Source organism: Rhopalosiphum padi, chromosome 3 (genome assembly GCF_020882245.1).
Source record: "Rhopalosiphum padi isolate XX-2018 chromosome 3, ASM2088224v1, whole genome shotgun sequence".
NCBI classification, from domain to species: domain Eukaryota; kingdom Metazoa; phylum Arthropoda; class Insecta; order Hemiptera; family Aphididae; genus Rhopalosiphum; species Rhopalosiphum padi.
The window spans coordinates 5,328,889-5,349,661 of NC_083599.1; the positions used below are offsets into that span (position 1 = coordinate 5,328,889).

At 29.4% G+C, this 20,773-nt stretch overlaps 1 protein-coding gene across 3 annotated transcripts; it reads left to right on the forward strand.

Annotated features, from left to right (window-relative positions):
• The first annotated feature begins 11,604 nt into the window (after positions 1-11,604).
• LOC132927156 (uncharacterized) lies at positions 11,605-18,417 on the forward strand. Of its 3 annotated transcripts, none has more exons than XM_060991624.1 (4): positions 11,605-11,840; positions 14,335-15,402; positions 16,473-17,454; positions 17,683-18,417. In XM_060991624.1, exons 1-4 carry the CDS (start codon positions 11,835-11,837, stop codon positions 18,096-18,098), a joined length of 2,472 nt encoding a protein of 823 aa, XP_060847607.1. In that variant the 5' UTR covers positions 11,605-11,834; the 3' UTR covers positions 18,099-18,417. The 3 variants fall into 3 exon arrangements, with proteins under 3 accessions (XP_060847607.1, XP_060847606.1, XP_060847605.1); XM_060991623.1 differs by having other exon boundaries at positions 16,473-17,319; positions 17,371-18,417; XM_060991622.1 differs by having other exon boundaries at positions 16,473-18,417.
• The last annotated feature ends 2,356 nt before the right edge of the window (positions 18,418-20,773 follow it).

A 20,773-nucleotide genomic window follows, 5' to 3' on the forward strand; every position in this document is an offset into this window, starting at 1 on the left:
AACTAACGATGGTATGCAAATGGTGATGAGGTCGAGGTACATCTGTTTTATCCTCTCCTACCCGCAGATCACCCATCCTATTGATTGTTGTGACTGGTCAACGCTCCGTGATAATACACAGAAAAGACATTCGATAATCGTATCTAATAGAATTCCTTAGTTATTATTGTAAATCAGTGATGTGCAACCTTCTTTGAACCATGACCATCGAATTAATTCATTTCGATAAGACGACCCCCTACCAAAACTAAATAAGTATGAAGTATACATACACACACACACACACACACACATATATATATATATATATATATATATTATATTTATATTCGTATAAGCAAAGTCAAATAATAAATTCTACGTAATCTGCTTGTTAAATAATTCACGCGATTAAGCGGTCATCGATAGTACAATATAATTGTACATAGTATAAAATAATATACACAATATATGACTTTTACTTTTACATTTAGTGTAAAATGATTGGCTAGACTTCACAAAAATTACGTGCATCTTTTAGGAGTCAACTCCCTAGGTTGAGTCCCACTGTTGTAAATGACAATATTGAAACGACGTATGATATAAATTATAGTAAATATACTAACCAAGCCTGATTATTATTCAAACAACGAAATACGATCGCGTACGAACCTATAATTATTGCTTATCGGGTACTTATTATGTACGCAAAATATATGAATTAAACTTATATTCACAATTTTTAATTTGTATTATGCCTGTACAGTATAGTTGAGACGTTCAGTTATTAGTGTAATCCACGGTGAAACCGGTTTTTCGTTTAAAAGTAATATTTCGAATCAAGTTCAATATTCTCCACAGATCCAAACATACAATTGAAATAATCACTTGTGTGTATACAAAAAAATTAACAATAAACATTTACAAATAATATTATAATTCTGTATATTTTTGATTCGCATCATAAAAAATAATTATTTATCTAATTTATTGTCAAACTTATTTGAAATATAATATATTCGTATATGACAATGAATATTTTGAATGATTTAACATCTATAATATGGTTCTCTATTAATAATAATCTGAATGAAATATTGAGATATAGTAAAAATACTATCACACATAAATTTAGTTGCATATTTCATACCTATGTCAACTATTTGTTTGAATGTATAAACTAATAATATTATCTTTATGAACTATAATTAAAACAAATTAGGAAATTAAATATCGATGTGATACACGCGAATCTTGAGATGGTTGTATAGGGAAATACAATAATTATAAAAATATGAGAAGGAAATATTTTGTGCAAAAAAATGTAGAAAACATTGTGTGGATTGTGGAGGAATGGGCGAAAGGACATCGCGTATACGAGCGGTTTTGTGTTCTCACTTTTGATAGATGCCATAAGGACACCCGGCTTCCACGGAATACGTGATAAACAGTGAAATACGTATAAAACAGGTAGATAAAACAGGGGTATTCATAACACAGCTGCCTTCATTTTACCTAGGGCACAGCCGTCCGGGTAGTTGTCACCGTTTGGTTGTTGTAATCCTTTTACAAAAGATAAATGCTACGAAGCACCCGGCCGGCCGGCCGTCCCGGCCACTATATATATTGTGTCACATGCTATTGTGTTATATGTACGAGTATATAATATACATGTATTTATATAAAAGACATTATAAGGCAGAGCCTATATAGACTAGGGGTATTCAACCTGTGTCCTTCCTGGTCTTTATTTAGAGTCTGGTATTTTGGGAACACGTTTTTAACATAATAAGTATTTTTCAATACATTTTAGATTCAGTGTTGTATTGATTTCTCAAAGATATGTCTTTTGTTCTGTGTCTATGTACAAGATGTAGTCGAAAATAGCTTCGATAGCTTTGATTATCAACTTTGAGCGTGATTTTGGGTAGTAAATTGAATCTAGTTTGCACTTTGGAGAGATAAAATTCCCTATTTTATAATCAGAATAAACAAAAAAAAAAAATTAAGAAAAAACGGTAATGTTTACGGAAATCCAATAATACAATTAAAATAAGTGTTTTGTAATATTTTAGTTACTTTTAAACTTGTATATATATATTATTAATTATAGAGAATGAATTTTTCAAAATAAGTAGATAAATTTGAAGATATGAAGATATTACCTACCTATTTATACCATGCGCGTATTCACATCACTGTTTAACGGTAAGGCGGTATTGATTCAACAATTAATAATAATAGTATAATAATATATGATATAAATATTATATTTATATATTTAATTTTAATAATTTAATTGATACATTTTTAATAATTTAATATCTACAAGTTTTTATTACAAATTCGACCAGTGAAATTAACAAAAACTAATAATGGGTGACTAGCTGCCTAAAAAGGTTGAAAACGGTATACTAGGTGTTCATCATCAATTGCACGGAATTTGGGAAACTATCTATATAATATACATTTATTGCACCAGTACAACAAATTTATATTAAAAAGGTACACATCAATTACGCCGAAGAATTTTTAACAAACTGAAAATTCGTATGTGCATTAAAAAATAATAGCTAGCTTATATTATTATAAAACTTTCTTAAATCTTAATTAATTTAATTTTTATAATTTAAGTTTGTATAAATAGTATAGTTAATATAGTTATGATTTATCTTTTTTTTTTTAATTTATAACTCGTTAATATCAGAGTCAGTATGTTAAAAAACTATCAAGTTTCACGGCCGTTGCAACTTGTATTTGTACTGAATGTCATTAAATTGAAATGTCTTGAATGTCGATTTTTGATAACTAAAAACTTTAGATAAACCTAGGGAATCCGACAGCTAAAAACAGATTCTTAGTTATTCAAGTCTAAAGTCACCAAAAATATTTATAAATTTCCGATTTATCAAATGATCAACATGGCTTATATTGAGTACTAAAATAAATAATAATTTACAATAGTATTATACAAATTAGTACACATTTTCATACTACTCACATTAGTATATATTTTTAGAAATCTATTGACGAAATTAACATACAATAATGTATTACATTCAAATATTGATCGGCGCAGTTGATATGTGCCAATTTTAAATATTTGAGGTCATTAAGAACGTTTACTGATTTTCATCTCTTTATTTTTAACGCGTGTGCGTATTATAATAATACTACTGTTTATTATTATATAATATGTTCTTTATTGCACTTACTTTGGTTTTAATTGCTATTCTATGTGATGATTGCAGATAAATGTCACAAAAGGGTTGCTTTGATGGTCGGTATATCAACTATCACTTATCAGTGTGTCACTAAAATATTTATATCCTAATTTAATTTTTTTTTTAACGCGTACAATTATGTGTTTATGATGTAATACATTTAATAGAAAGTTAATACAATATTGAGATGTGCTCCATTTCATACAATTTACTATTGATAAACGGTAATCTTACAGTAGTCATAATGTTATAATTTATTTAACATATATGGCAGGAGTCACCAACTGGCGGACCACAGTCTGCATCTGGACCGCGAACACATTTTTTACAGACCCTTATCCGTGGAGTAGATTTTAAAATTTTTATTACAACAAAAAAATTAAATTAATCTGTATTGAACATTGCATAAATAAATTTATATAAATACTAATTAAAAATAAAAATGTATTTATTAACGTGTATAAATTATTAAAATTGTTAGGGACCGCAGTCAGTATGGCGTAAGTTTCAAAACGGACCTCCATAGAAATTAGTTGGTGACCCCGGGTATATGGCGTTTAAAAACTTAATTATTAGCATACTATACACTTTGAATACACACGAGACTAAACTATAATTATTGATATCTTTTCAGGTGCTTTCTAATTTGCAATCAAATGTCTTTAAATAATCAGATACTATAATACTATTAATTTATAAAATTAATAAATTAACTAGATACTTTATATTGTGGTAATAAATAATAATAATAATAAATCATACTTCTAATAATAATTAATTAAAATAATACAAAAATTTAAAAGAAGCTTACTGCTCATTTCACAAACACTAAATATCATACGATGAATAGTGTGATTTTTACCATGATTAGTTATGTGAAACGGAACAATATAAAATAAGAACCTAAATAAACCTACCAATCTTAAAATTCTGACTAAACAAATTAGTTATTATCTAAGTAATATTACGACCTAATAAAATATAACTATAGTAATAAATACGAGATTTAAATTACATTAAGCTGATAGATATCTGCAACTTAGAGTTTAAGACTTAAAAATAAATAAGGTAATAGTAGATTTGACATATAAATAAATAAAATAAGTTTAGTTAAATAGTAAAAGAATACAAGATAGTTAATCCTATGATGATCATACCCGGACGTTTGAAAAACCCGATATGTTTAAGTTTGCACAGTGCGCGCACGGCAAGTATTCGTTTGAATAATAAAATAAATCGTAGCGCATATACTGGCATGGGCGATGTGTCTTGAAATGTTTACTGACAGAGACTGCCGCGGCGTTGTTGTTGTTTAACCCTTATATACCTAGGATTATTGCGATGTTATCCCTTCTACTTTCGACGAGTACCGGTTGAACGGAACGTCGAGGAAAAGCTACGTGCGCACTGCGCGTATAACTATAATATTATGTCTTACGGTTCGGCATATATACGTACATATTGCCAACGGAGCATGTGTGTCGCTTTGCATTATAGCGATGGTGCATTTATTCACAAGTGTGCGTTTCCAATGTAAATGTATTGCGTTATTGATAAAATATGATTTGGAAACATTTTATAACGCAGTTGTTTTTAACAGCAATTGCAGATAACGATTTATTGAAAAATTATCGGCAACAGAGCTAAGCCACGATAGGTTCCATTTCTCAAATTTTTAATATTTAAATACCCATCACAGAATTTGTAACTGTTACGAAATGGAATTTAAAAAATCGGGCAAGTAGGTAACCACTCTGCTGTACCAGTTGTAGGTATGGAGTGCACTTCATCATTGAGTATGTCACTGTAATGGATGTGTTGAATTTGAATTCAATGATAAATCATAGTTTCGTACGTAAAACAATATTCGGATTGGAGATCGTCTGTCAGCCAGCTGTAACACTATAACTTACTGTATTAATTATAACGCTATTAGTAATTTATTTTACTACGATAATAATACGGCAGGTTGAATTCATTTTTTTCCGAATACATTACATTCATTATTAATTATTATAATAATATATTAAATTTACATAATATATTATTATTATTATTAACTTTTGTGTCGTAGCCGACTTATTGCAGAACAATTCGGTGTGAATTGGTTCATTGCTTAATAGACAAAAGCTTAAAATAAATCTAAATATTGTAAAAATGCCTTGGTTCTATATAAGTATAGTAAAATAAAATAATAATACATAATCGGAAAAATGTTAAGTCCCCGCGAATAATATTTTTAATCTTAGGGAATTAATTAAAATCGTTATTCTTCGTTTAAATACCAAATTTACTATTTAGTAAAAACTTACACTTTAAAATATATCAGACATTTAGTGAAATAAAAATGTACTACTATATTTGAATATTTCAAATTAGACTTATAATAGTATAATTTTAAATAAATGCATTTAATATCCCATTTGTTCCAAATAAACTATAAAAGCTACCGAAATCAGTTCAAAATTATATAACAGATTCCCAAATCCTTGCCACTAATTGCCGTAATATTAAATATTGACAAAAATAACATAACCTAATGGGCATCATTCATGGACTACCTTTAACTCTTTAATGAATAATACGTTATGGTGATGTATAATGTTACTAATTGTTTTTATTTTTATGTTATTGTAATAAATAAATAATAAAAAAAGAAAAACACGAATTAGTATTGAATAATAAAATAAAACAAAAACTAACAAAAACAAAACTGAAAATTGTTTTAGTGTTTTCCAAGATGGTTGTCCAAATACAATGAAAACAATTACATCAGATTTTGTTTTTTATTATATAAGTAGGAAGTACCCATCCGTTTTATGAAATGTTATCTTTTTATATCATGTTAATAAAAGTGTTAATGTAATAGTGAAACTATGAAATAGTTTAATAGTATTTCAAAAAGTGCTTAAAAATATAAAAATTGTATTACATTTAATATAATTAAACGTAAATTAAATACAATTAATTTATTAATACCTAATTTAATAATTATAAAATAATTAATAAATCTTAAATAAAAAAAAATGAATATTTTAATTTTAAATGTTAACTGCTCAAAAGTGTTGTCTAAAAAAAACTATCGAAAATATTTAAATATTGTATAATTTTTTATAATAAGATTGTTTATTTTTTGATTATTGTTGAATTTTATTTCTAAATTATGTACATAATAATATTTTAATATTTAATGTATTTATTAATAATTTACATAGTAAGTATGTATTATGTTATAAAAATTTGTTTAATACTTTGATACATAGGTAGACGTACTTAGTACTTATACAAGTAATAGTATAATTAGTTAGTATAAAGTTAAAGTATGTGGTTTGGTGGTAGCTAGGTAAATTAAGTTTAAGTCTGTATTACTGACATAGGTATCTTGTATACTTTTTAATGAACTGCTATGGTACATTATTCCGAAATCATTATTTTATATCACAATGCTTGATACTTCAAGTTTTTGTCTAAGGATTAATTAGTAAATTAGTAAATTATTATATTATAATAAATATGAATCATTTTTAATTCAATTAAATAATCTAGTTCATACTGTATAGTTTACTGCATAGGCAATTAAATACATTTTTGTTTAAGATAGATAAGTCAAATAATATTTTTAATTTTTTTTTTTAATAAATCATAATATTAAATTATTATACAATCATTTAAACAAAAAACATGAATAACTAGAATTAAAAAAAAAAACATTCATATTAATTTCAATAACTAAATACATAGTACGAGTATAATATATTATGTCACGTATATTATACATATTGTATAATAATATAAATAATTTATATAGTGCGAAGTTTGACCTAAAACTAATGACACACGGAGCATGATGGTTAACCCGGCGCCATCTATTCCTTTGTTACCCACTTACGTAATAGTGGCGTTTAGCTCGTGGTGTATTGGGTATCCACACGGAGAATAGAGTGCGCTAACTAAGATATTCCTTTAATATTTTATCCATTTTGATAATTACAGTGAATTCAATTTCAAAATTGGTTTATTTATAAAAATGTTTCGGTTTAAAATATATGATAAATATTTTTAATAGTAAGTAAAAATGGATATATTTGAAATGATTAATAATAATGCTACCTATTGAAATGTATTGTATTTAATATACCTAAACAAAATTAATTATATATCTATAGATACGGCATGATTAATATTCTCAGATATTTAAACGTGTTATAGCAGCACTGAGTATGACTTAAAACTTTTTAGTCTTTACGAGGGCCTTTTTAGATAATTCTCCGTATAAAGTATCTATTCGATATACCATCACCCACGTTGTAGGTAACATTATGTTAAATACCTGGATGATGGTAATTTGTTTATGCGTTATTTCTTATTTTAGAAATATTTTGCCTCTTTCAATATACCTAACTATATAACGTGTGTGCCGATTAACGCTCCATCATAGCCCATAGACATGTATGAATAACGATAAATGAAATAATTTTCAATTTTCAATTTACATCTAGACTTGAGCTGGCCAATTTTTCTTTATTTATGTTTTTGGCACTTGAGTGATATAGTATAATGTTTCATCACAAATAAACACTCGTTGCTTGCAGTTGAACGTGCTACGTACCAAATTATTAACAGTATTATAGTAGACAGCAGTGAAGTACCATATAATAACAGTAGTAAAGCAGTATAAAGATGCAACGCACTATTGCACTAACTCATCATAGAATACCTACTATGGTCTACGTGACCTTTACCTAAAATAGATACCACTGTGCGAATGTCAGCGTTAAAACCATTTTTCAAGTACACTATTTCGCGGGACTGTGAGAAGTATTTAAAATTTTGTTTAAAAGCTAGTCAAATACATTAAGTATAAACTGCTGAACAATTGTTTTGGAAATGTACATGTTTTTCATAGTCTTATTATTTTCAAATAATTTTGGCATTTTAATATTACATCGACATTATTTACTCGTTGTTTGAAAAAAAAAACCGTTGAATTGAGCCAACAGATTATAATATATTATTCCATATTATGATGGTTCTACATTTATATGCATATATATTATATATAGGTATGATGATGATTTACGTACTACGTAATACGTTTAAGTATATATAATAATTAATAATTTATTTTTCTAAATATATTTTCAATATTTATCCACTATAGTTTTGTAAATAATAAAAAGATAATAATAATAAAACTTAAAAGTTATTTTTAAAAAGTATGCGATCACTGTAGTAATCAGTGGCGTATTTTATATGGTTTTGGGGGTGTCCAGATAATATAGGTATATGGTATATACTTATTTGCTAATTATTTGCAATATTTCTCTGTTTTACATCTACTATACCACTAAGCTCATAATATACTCATAAAATATTGTAATGAAACATTTTTTATTTATTTAATTAATAGTAGTAATTTTTATGTAATCTAAATCATACAGGTATAAAACACTTACTGGCTACTGTAAACATAATTTTATTTTTAAAAATAAAAGCAAATAATAATCTAAACGTACACAAATTTCCGCTGGAAAAACAATTAACACAGACACATAAATAAGGTATGGAGCCGCAAGATAAAAATATAAATTTCATGATTACTGTAATAGGATAGGTAATAATAATATAATATTATTAAAACACATCATCAGTCACAATAATTTACTAATTATTACTATATATTTTGTTTGTTACATTCGATACCAGTAGTGCTGCTATAAGAATAACAGTTTTATAAATAATTAAAAATATAATAGGATAATAAGTATAATTTTTAAAACTAAATTAATTTTCTTTCCGAATAAGTTTATGACTTGATATAATATTAAATTAGTTTATAACGAATCACATATAATTGTTTGCCAAATTCCCTTCAAAATTTATCAAAATTAAATATATTTTTTTTTTTGGTTTGGGGGGTGTCTAGACACCGTGGTCACCCCCCCCCCCACAAAAAAAATATACACCACTGGTAGTAATTACTAATTAATATTATTATCGAAACGGCCTTATTTTATTTATCTTGATTTTTAATTAAGTAATAATTTATGTATTTGTTTATCTAGTCTGGCTTCTTTGAGTAAAGAACTTTTTTTTTTATTATTATATTCATATAATGTTTATATTATTAAGTTGAAAGTATATGTTTTAACCTTACCTGTTGGCTGTTATTAATCATTTTATAATAATTTTTTTTGAATATTTTGTGATAAAAAGTTTCTTTAGGTGTTTTGTTTTATAGTTGCATTATTTTTTTAAAGATATACTAATATAATATTATCAGTAGACTTTTATTATAATATCACACTAATATTACTACTACTATAATACTGGCTAATGTTATTAGTGTTATTACTGTAGTATAGTAACATGTTTATAACGTTTGTATTTTAAGTTTGAAAACATATTTGTATTGAAGTATTGTTATAATTTATGTATTTTTTTTAATTTAACGGCCTCTAAACATTATTTAAAATTGATTCTTTTTTCTTCTCTTTTAAGTTCTTGGTCACCCTTGTCAGATTTCCATTCATTTTAAAAACAATGTTTTGCAAAACTATTAGAAGTAACTACACTATCTTTTATAACAGTGTATATTTTTTATATTTAACTCGCTCAAACCCTATAATTACAAATTTATACATCGTTAATTAATCGGTAAATATCATAGTGTACCTATATATATTTTAAGTTAAATATATTTTTTAGCTGTTGTAAAAACCTAAATTCACGCAAACATAATGTATTGTGCACTTAACGCGAGCAAGTATTGTTGATATAAATTCGCATTTTAAGCCGTTCCCGCGTGATAACGGTTGTGAAAATATGGTAATATATCGATGTAGGTACAGCTAGGTATATTGTAAAAAAACAAACCGACCGAATACTATTATGGATATTACATTATGATTTACAAACACACCGCGATAGCGCAGACGCGTATACCCGTATTTTTGGCGTGCAGTAATAATAATAATAATAATAAAAGTTAAAAGTAAGTGTTTCGAAAACGAGAGGATACGAAAACGAGTCGTTTATACATGGCAATAAAGAAAAAAGAAACGTGCCGTGATAGAAATAAATAAAATAAAACCAAACGGTTACACACACGGTGCGACGGCGATGGCGATGACGATAATAATATGTGTATTCGTATATTATATATATCGTGTACAATATAACACCGTCTCATTCGTATATATAAAAATTATTATATTATTATATTATTGTATTATTGTATCGGCGGCGGCGGCGGGCTAGACGACCGCTATAAGTGCAATATAATAGGTTCGGTCGAGACGCGGACGGACGGGCGACGATGTAATAACACGAAATTAATAACGTAACGCGTTATTGAAGACGCATTAAAACTAGATCATCCGTCGTCCGTGATCGAAATGACACAACTCCGTGCGCGCAAATCGTGGCGGCGGAGGCTGAGTGATGCGATACAGCGGGCGGCGGCGACGAGGCGACGACGTGTACGAGTACCGTTTCTCATTCAATCGTTTTGTTATATTGTGTTTTTATTATTTTTTTAACGCATCTATTTAGATCACTGCGGTGCGCGCGCGCGCGCGTGTGTGTGTGTATACCTACCTGTGCGCGCTGTACAAACGGCGGCGGCGTTGCGCAATTTTGCCGAATTTTTCGGGTTTACGCGAGCGAGACACGACGACGACGACGACGACACATGCCTTTGATGATGATGATAATAATAATAATAGTAACACATAATATCCGCGATATGAGATCTTTATGCGTGTACGAAGGCCCGGTCTCCGCGTTTCCCACAAGACTGCGGTCATGTATACGCCACACCAGATGACGACTGTCAGCGTCCTTGTCCACGAGATTATAATAATAATAATAATAATAATAATATCATCATCGTCGTCGTCGTCGTCGTACACGTCTATAATATATACATATGCACGTGATCCTACACGGTGTCCTATACACGTCGAACGACTGCCGACTCCGCTCCTCACCCCGCCCCCGTTGCCGGGACTTAACGCCCGTAGTGGGTCGTCTCTTCTGCACACACACACACACACAATATCGCCCGCTCGCCCGTCGTCACGACCGATGTACGCATAATATATTTTGGTATTGTAATAACAATAAATGCCGTTTGATATCATAACCAGACACACACACACACACACATATTATTATTATACACACGAAGTGTACGCATGAATGGCGGGTGGCGGCGAGGGGGTGGTGTCATCACATAATCCCGCGTAGATCTTCTTCGTCGTTATTATATTCACGCGTCCTGACGATCGGCGATCGACACCGAAACCTTTTCGGACAGCCGCCGGTGGAGGGGCTACACGTTGCTCAACCGCGGTCTCCAGACCCGTCTCTTCGGGGTATATAAGCCCGCGGACCATACCCCGAAACCGCATCATTCGCATCGTCGTCTTCCAAGTCGCACAACACTAGCTGCAACGAGTACACAGGAATCGCGAATCGCTATCGTGGTTGTCGTCGCTCTGTTGCCGTCGTCGATACTTGGCTGCTGCTGCTGCTGCTGCTGCTCAAACTTTCGTCGCCATCCATTTATCGTCACTTTATAGTAGAAGTCGTCCGTCTTTTACTCCGACAAACTCATCCGTCCGCAATATGAACGTGAGTAACTTATCTATTACCCGGGCAGTACAACCAGTGATCATAATATTAAATCAATTTTTCGGTTTTATCTATCTTTTTTTTTCACCGACCGTAGTTTTTCAAATATAAATTTATTATTAAACATGTATTATAATATAGTATATATAGATAATATTATAATACATTACGTATATTATAAATTGATATGCCTATAGTTTGATAATTCGGGACTGTAATAATCATTCGTTTGATGTAGGTATTAACAATAACAAAAAAAAAAACGATATAATAATCTACAAGGAAAAAAACAATTTGTTCTATCTACTTAATTTTTAATTAATTGATAAATCGTAAAATAGTTAAAAATTGAAATGTTGTATTTTGTTAATGTACCATTTGCATGAAACAAAACCACCATTGTGCAACGACCTAACTATGTTCGTAATTATAAATAATTTTTTTGAACTCAATATTTTTAAAAGACCATGTGGTTAATTGCTTTGTAGTTACTTAAGTGAAAAATACTTACGTTAAAACATAAACGGTACTAATTTTACATTTTCGAGACATTTTATAGTTGATATTTTTAAGATTTTGAATATTTTACATCAATTCTTTACAACAATATTATAAAAATTATATCGTTATTTAAATTCCACACATTGTTAGAATTTCTGCGTTGTACATAGTTATATCAGTAATATTTTTGCAATGATATATACAATCCGTTGAATAGAATTAAGAGATAAAATTAAAGTAGATAATTGCATAAAAAAAAATCCGCTACGGTTTTAAAATGAATTTAATTTTTGTATATTTGAATAAAATGTATTTTATTTTAATATTATTATTTGTGTCATCGTTAAATATATTGTTTTTGAAATAAAAATCACTAAATATTTGCCTAAACATTAAGAAAATATATCTACGTACTCATTTTTATAAAACCATTATGATTAAATCAAAAATTCTTGTAAGTTACTATAAAATATAGATACCAATAATTAAACTGAAACAATTATGAAAATAAAAAAAAAACCCCATTGAAATTGTATTTATTTTATTTTCGGAAATTAAATATTTTAAAACGAGTAATTACGAGTACCTATTTTTATTATCGGTTTTATTTATGACAAGTTATGAAAAAAAACAAATACAAATTTAAAAAGTTATAACAATTGCAGAATTTAATCTTTTTAAGCTTATATTTATATATTTTTATAATAATAATATATATATATATAACGCTACGTACTACGTTACATATTGTGCAATATTCATAATAAATATTTTTATCATATATAATATGATATAAGCAATTTAACTATTAATAAAGAAGGCATTGTAAGTAATTTAAAATAGAACATAAAGCCTAAACAAAGATATTTTTTAATGTATGCGAGTCTTTTTGAATTTGTCACTTATACGAAATAGTAGATTATCTAATCATTGCAGCTAAAACAAAAGAATGTATTTACAATTATAATATGGATAGCACACTATTATGCCATATTTAAAAAAAACATTATGTACCTATGTCTTTATAAATGGAATACACTATACACGACTATATTCATGAGCATTCATGTAGTGTTCATCTCAAAGAGTCAAAGACTATATTCATTATACACGACAAAAATAATAAGTTTAATTTATAGCTTCAAATTCCGTTGGTTTTAATGTTTAATACGATTAATCATAGTATAATGTAATAAATATTTGTTACATAAAATTATAGGATTTATACTAGATTAAATTATTTAACATTTAACATTTATTAATAATATTTATTTATAATTAATTAAATTAAAAGTCTTTGGAATAAACAAATTTGCCTAGACCATTGACTAAATAAACAACTAAACGGTGAAACTTCAGAGTACCCTAGAGTGTTCAGAATAAATTACTCTATTAATCATTACAAAGTATCATCATTTAATTGTTTAATTATATAATATTTTAATGTAACAAGCTCCTTCGTAAATATTTATACTTATGCATAAATAATAATGTATAATATATGTAGGTCTTTTACTTACCTATATATAACTATACAAGATTAATAATAAAGGATATAATTTAATAGGTAATAATATGATATCCAAACTAGTTAAAATTATAAATCATATTTTACTATATTATATACCAATTTAATATTTAAATTTTAAGTAATAATTTATGATACAAGTCTCAAAAGCTAAACTATGATTTTTTTATTAACATAAATATTATTTAAAATGTATACCGACTTACAATTAAATGTGTTATTAACTGAATATAACAAAGTAAAATATTTTATAACTTAAATTCAGAGCAAGAATAATAATGTTTATATGATTGTAATTTAAAAAAAATATAATTTGTTATAAAATAAATTAATCTTCACTACATTTAATGGTTACAATTAATTTTAGCTAAATAATAAATATGTTACTTAAATTTATTATTAATAAAATGTTTGCAAACTTATAAAAACATTAAAAGTATTTTTTTTGTAATTATTTTATTTTAGCGGGCACTAATATTGCTTCTATCAATTGTTTTTGTTGTTGCTGAATCACCATATGGTGGTGGAAGTGGCAATAGCAATGGAAATGGTAGAAATGGAGGATACGGAGGCAAAGGACAATATGGCGGAGGAAATAGTGGTGGAGTAGGTTCATCATCAGCCAGTCCGTTTTTCAGCGGTGCTAATCAATATGGATCTCAATCCGGTTTATCGGGAGCAGCCAATAATCGTTATTCTTCATTTGGATCTAAATTTGGAGGTAACAAAGGAAGCTATGGAGGATCTGGTTCACGTAACAATGGCCGATATGGTAGTGGATCGACAAATGGTTATGGAAGCGGTTCTTCAGGTGGTCTAGGTGGCACTGGAAGATCAACTGGAGGTTATGGAGGTGGATCTTCAGGAAGTTATGGAAGTGGTTCTTCAGGTAGTTTAGGTAGTCCTTCTGGATCAATTTATGGATCCGGCTCTTCTGGAGGCTTCGGTAGTGGATCATCTGGAAGCTACGGAGGAGGATCTTCAGGAGGCTTCGGCAGTGGATCATCTGGAAGCTACGGAGGTGGATCTTCAGGAGGTTTCGGCAGTGGATCATCCGGAAGCTACGGAGGTGGATCTTCAGGAGGCTTCGGCAGTGGATCATCAGGAAGCTACGGAGGAGGATCTTCAGGAGGTCTCGGCAGTGGATCATCAGGAAGCTACGGAGGAGGATCTTCAGGAGGTCTCGGCAGTGGATCATCAGGAAACTACGGAGGAGGATCTTCAGGAGGCTTCGGCAGTGGATCATCAGGAAGCTACGGAGGAGGATCTTCAGGAGGTCTCGGCAGTGGATCATCAGGAAGCTACGGAGGAGGATCTTCAGGAGGTCTCGGCAGTGGATCATCAGGAAACTACGGAGGAGGATCTTCAGGAGGTCTCGGTAGTGGATCATCAGGAAGCTATGGAAGTGGAGGACTTGGTGGAGGTTCCTCGGGTAATAACGATGGTTACGGATCTGGAGGTTCTGGATCGTATGACTCACTTGGAGGAGCCAATGGTAATGGACTTGGTGGATCAGGAAATGATCCACTCTCGGTAAGTTGATATTATAAATACAATTTTAACTTTATAAATATAAGTAAAAAATACAAATATATTTTTTATTTTTATAAATTATTTCTTACAATAATAAATTAAAAAATTATCCAAAAATAAAATAAAATAAATACGAATAGCTAATTATTTGTGTAATAGTACGTCATAAAATAGTTATTTTATGAAATGAGTAAGTAATACTTGCAGTAGTTTATTTGAAATAGTATGTATTAAATGATTTTTATATATTTTATATTTTAATGTTTATTCATGATTTCTACAAAACATTCAAATTTTTTTAAAAAGGGCTTATCAATTATTTAATTGTATATTTGACTTCTTTATCAATATTCTCTAATTTTATAAAAAATTGTTTTTTTATTTTTAAAAACTAGTAGTATCAGATTAATCTTATTTTTACTAGTTATACACCATATTTATTAAAATCACTCAATATTTTTATTTAAATCATGTAACATAAAAATTAATTTAACATTTTTTTTTCAAGTGAATTATGATAAATAAGTTAATTTAACCATCTAAAGATAAGTTCAGCCAATTATGTTAATAAACTGAAAAATACTAACAAAATTGGATGACTTCAACTATTAATTTCGTTCTATACTATACTAAATCTGAACTACTACTACTTTCTATTTTTATTGAAATCGTAATCGGCACTTATTAATAAAACAATCAAACTTAGCAAAATCCAGATAAATAATAACATTTTATTTCATTTTCACCATAACATCAAATTAAAATATAGGTACTTGTGTTTTTCTTTATGTGTTAAACATTAAGTTTTAAATTTTCTTTGCAATAATAAATTAATCTTTTCTTAGTAAACTTAATTTTTCATTACATTTAAGAATAATTAAATTGTTATATTTTCATTTCAACCAAAATACATACTATGATTAAAATTTCTTATAAAGAATACCTTAATATTGGATTTCACTTATATATATGTATTTATTATTTATTATTAATAATTATCTATAAAGTGTAATAAATGGGTATTGTTTATTTTATTTATGAAATCTAATTAATATTAATATTTTGTACAGGAACCAGCCAACTATGACTTTTCTTACGAAGTTAATGCGCCGGAATCTGGTGCTATTTTTGGTCATAAAGAAAGTCGTCAAGGTGATGAAGCTACTGGAGTGTATCATGTTTTATTACCTGATGGTCGAACACAAATTGTTGAATACGAAGCTGATGAAGAAGGATACAAACCTAAAATTACATACACTGACCCAGTAGGAGGATATGCCGGTGATCGCCAATCTGGAAATAACTATGGTGGAAATGGAGGCATTGGTGGTTCAGGAAGTTTTGGGGGAAGTGGTGGTAATTCGGGAGGTCTTTACAATAATGGCGGTGGATCTAGCAACAATGGTGGAGCGTATGGTGGTTCAAGTGGAAGTAGATATGGGGGATCTGGAGGTTCCGGTGGAAGTGGTTTAGGAGGAGGATATGGTGGATCTGGTGGTTCAAGCGGTGGCTTAGGAGGAGGATATGGTGGATCCGGTGGTTCAAGCGGTGGTTTAGGAGGTGGCTATGGAGGATCTGGTGGATCTGGTGGTTTAGGAGGTGGATATGGTGGATCCGGTGGTTCAAGCGGTGGTTTAGGAGGTGGATATGGTGGATCCGGTGGTTCAAGCGGTGGTTTAGGAGGAGGATATGGTGGATCCGGTGGTTCAAGCGGTGGTCTAGGAGGTGGCTTAGGAGGAGGATATGGTGGATCCGGTGGTTCAAGCGGTGGTTTAGGAGGTGGATATGGTGGATCCGGTGGTTCAAGCGGTGGTTTAGGAGGAGGATATGGTGGATCCGGTGGTTCAAGCGGTGGTCTAGGAGGTGGCTTAGGAGGAGGATATGGTGGATCCGGTGGTTCAAGTGGTGGGCTAGGAGGTGGATATGGTGGATCCGGTGGATCCGGTGGTTCAAGTGGTGGGCTAGGAGGTGGATATGGTGGATCCGGTGGTTCAAGCGGTGGTTTAGGAGGAGGATATGGTGGATCCGGTGGTTCAAGCGGTGGTCTAGGAGGTGGATACGGTGGATCGGGAAGCTCAAGCGGTGGTCTAGGAGGTGGATATGGTGGATCCGGTGGTTCAAGCGGTGGTTTAGGAGGTGGCTATGGAGGATCTGGTGGATCCGGTGGTTCAAGTGGTGGGTTAGGAGGTGGATATGGTGGATCCGGTGGTTCAAGCGGTGGTCTAGGAGGTGGCTATGGAGGATCTGGTGGATCTGGTGGTTCAAGCGGTGGTCTAGGAGGTGGCTATGGAGGATCTGGCGGATCCGGTGGTTCAAGTGGTGGGCTAGGAGGTGGATATGGCGGATCCGGTAGTTCAAGCGGTGGTTTAGGAGGTGGATATGGTGGATCTGGTGGATCCGGTGGTTCAAGTGGTGGCTTAGGAGGTGGATATGGCGGATCCGGTAGTTCAAGCGGTGGTTTAGGAGGTGGATATGGTGGATCTGGTGGATCCGGTGGTTCAAGTGGTGGCTTAGGAGGTGGATATGGTGGAGCCGGTGGATCAAGTGGCAGCACTGGAGGAGGATATGGTGGATCAGGTGGTGCTAGTGGAAGTGGTTTAGGGGGTGGATATGGTGGATCTGGTGGTTCAAGTAGTGGTCTAGGTGGATCTTATGGTAGTAATCGTAATAGTTTAGGAAGTGGGTCATCTTATTAATACTATATTTATTGCTCAAATTTATAATCATCTTGTTATAAAATCTAAACTAAACGTTTACTATTACTTATGAAATAAATAAATATTACGATACCATTTTTTAGTTGTATCGATAATACTATTCCATTGATAGTATTATAAAAAGTGATGTTTATATTCACAGATTTTATATTTGTGTGTTTTGCACAGTTTATTTTTTGTTTGCTTTACACGTATTTCTGTATACTATTGAGTTACACATATTTGTATGTATAAATCACATTTCTTTTTTTATTGGTGAATGTACAATTTTCTATTATTTTTAGAACTATGGTAATGATGTTTATTAATTTTATAATCATATATTTAACATTAATTTAATCATTTTAATACTTGTTTGATATATAATTGTTTTATTTGAATAAATCTTATTTTTCTATTGAAATGATTATTATTTTTTTTTTTTAATTTATTCTCTACATAACATTAAGCATACCTAATATGTATTAATATTACACAGGTCATAAATATGTTTTCAATTGATTATCACTGCAATAATCAATACAGAAAAGTCATTATCTATAAAACATAAATAACATACAAATAATTGCAAACCATAATTTTTAGATAAATGCATAAGTATTGCTGCTTCTATATTCCAAATTCTATTAAATATCTAATAAGTTTTGGTTTACTTCCAATAAACAATATTCATAATTATACTTATTGTTTATCTAAAAATAATTTATTGAAAATAACAAATGGATAATATGTCTTAGGTATAAATCAGTATTTTAAATATAAAACATTTTAATAATTTATATGTATAATAAATCCGTTAACAAACAAAATTAAAATTAAAAGTAAACGACAGATATCAAACTACGTTTTTTGTAAATGAATAAGTATTGTTACGTGGCAGTAACTATAAAACGTTAAATACTTAGCTATATCTGATGCGGTGTATCTATGACAGATTAATACCAAACAGAAACGAGGATTTTAATGTTAAAAAGCAAAGGTCAATGAGGATCCATAATTTTTTATCTAACATCTTTCCTTTTATTTACCCATTGTTTTAGTTCTATTACATTGTATGGAACGATAAGCATCTTGTTTATATAGTGATGGCATAGGAAGACTTGTTAGCACCCCTAGAAAACTTACATTTTTATCAATTAAAAAATTGACAAGATACATTTTTTAAGAATAAAATGTATACATTATAATATAACTATCAGTTATTATTGTAAATTTTAAATTTTGAAAGTTTTCTTTTCTAACTTTAAGGGTGGTAAATTCATAAAAACTAAATAAACTAGTACATTTTATATTCGTTGTCATTTCATATACATTTCTTTCCTGTATTATACATTTATACATGTGATATTTTTAATAATAAACACACATTTTATACCGAGTAAAATTTAACGTATATTAAGATAAAATATAATTATACATATTATTTTACTTCACTGATTATATAGTATTACAATAAAAAACTTCTTCAGCACACATATATGTAACAAAGAATTATTATTATACACTTTGTAAAGTAATCACAGATAGGTATTTATGTAAGAGAAAAATTAATTTATCTATGTACTAATACATATTCATTATCTTGTAATTATAATTATTTATGTATTTCAAGTGCTCAATTGTGATCCATAAAAATAAAATCATGAAAATTGTTAACGATATAAGCTGAAAATAAGATTATTTTTTCGAAAATGTTTTTACGTCATAACTCAAAGTTATGTAAAAATATATTTTTAAAAATTTAAATAATTTTTAATACGACGATTTTAGAAAAAAGTAAATTAAAAATCAAAATGTATTAAAAAAAGCGGAAAATTTGACTATAAAATGTGAAAATAAACCTTAAATATAAACATTAACGAGTGTAGTAATAGTAAAATCTAATAATATAACTTAAACTGGATACGTTTAAGACCCATATATACGAATATTTAATAAACTAAAATCGTTGTTTTTCATTTAAATATCTAATTTAACTTCAAATTATTAAAAAAAAAATCATACCTATCTATTTAAAATATTATTAAATTTCTATAGAAAAACTTACGTGAAATCGTATTAAATTTTCAAGCTTTTTGATTAAGCCTAAACATTTTTATCCACACTTGAAAAAAATAACTAAAACTAACCTGTCAATAAATACCTTAAACTTAGTCTAGATATTTTCAAATTTTTACCATAAATATTTTTAGAATAATATAACGAAATAACAAAAATCAACTAAGTATATTTATCTCTATTATATGTTTGAATATCCAATATCACTTAAATCTAAATCACACATAAAAAATGATTATGATTTTTCGCTGTATTTAAATACGAAAAATATGAACGACGGGAAAAGACAATTTATTTTGGTAACGTCTGATATTGATTTGTCGTGTAAAGACTGTTAACGCCTTGTAATTTTATTAGTACTCAATTTAACTTACATTAAAGTGGAGTATGGCAACTCTGATGTAATATTTATGTATATTATCCAAAAACAATGAATATTAAATAATATGCATAATAAATTAATTGTTAATTAAAATAATTCTTATAAACTGATAATTGTGAGGAACGATTACGAGGGGAATGGAGGTAACAAAGGGAAGGTCGGCGTCACTCTGATCAGCATATTATCGCATATAATAATGATCAATAGACAGTCT

Excerpts from the sequence above, each read along its gene's own strand:
- LOC132927156 (XM_060991622.1), top strand. Across the intron at positions 15,403-16,472 it reads CAGGAAATGATCCACTCTCG|GAACCAGCCAACTATGACTT; the intron begins GTAAGTTGATAT and ends TATTTTGTACAG.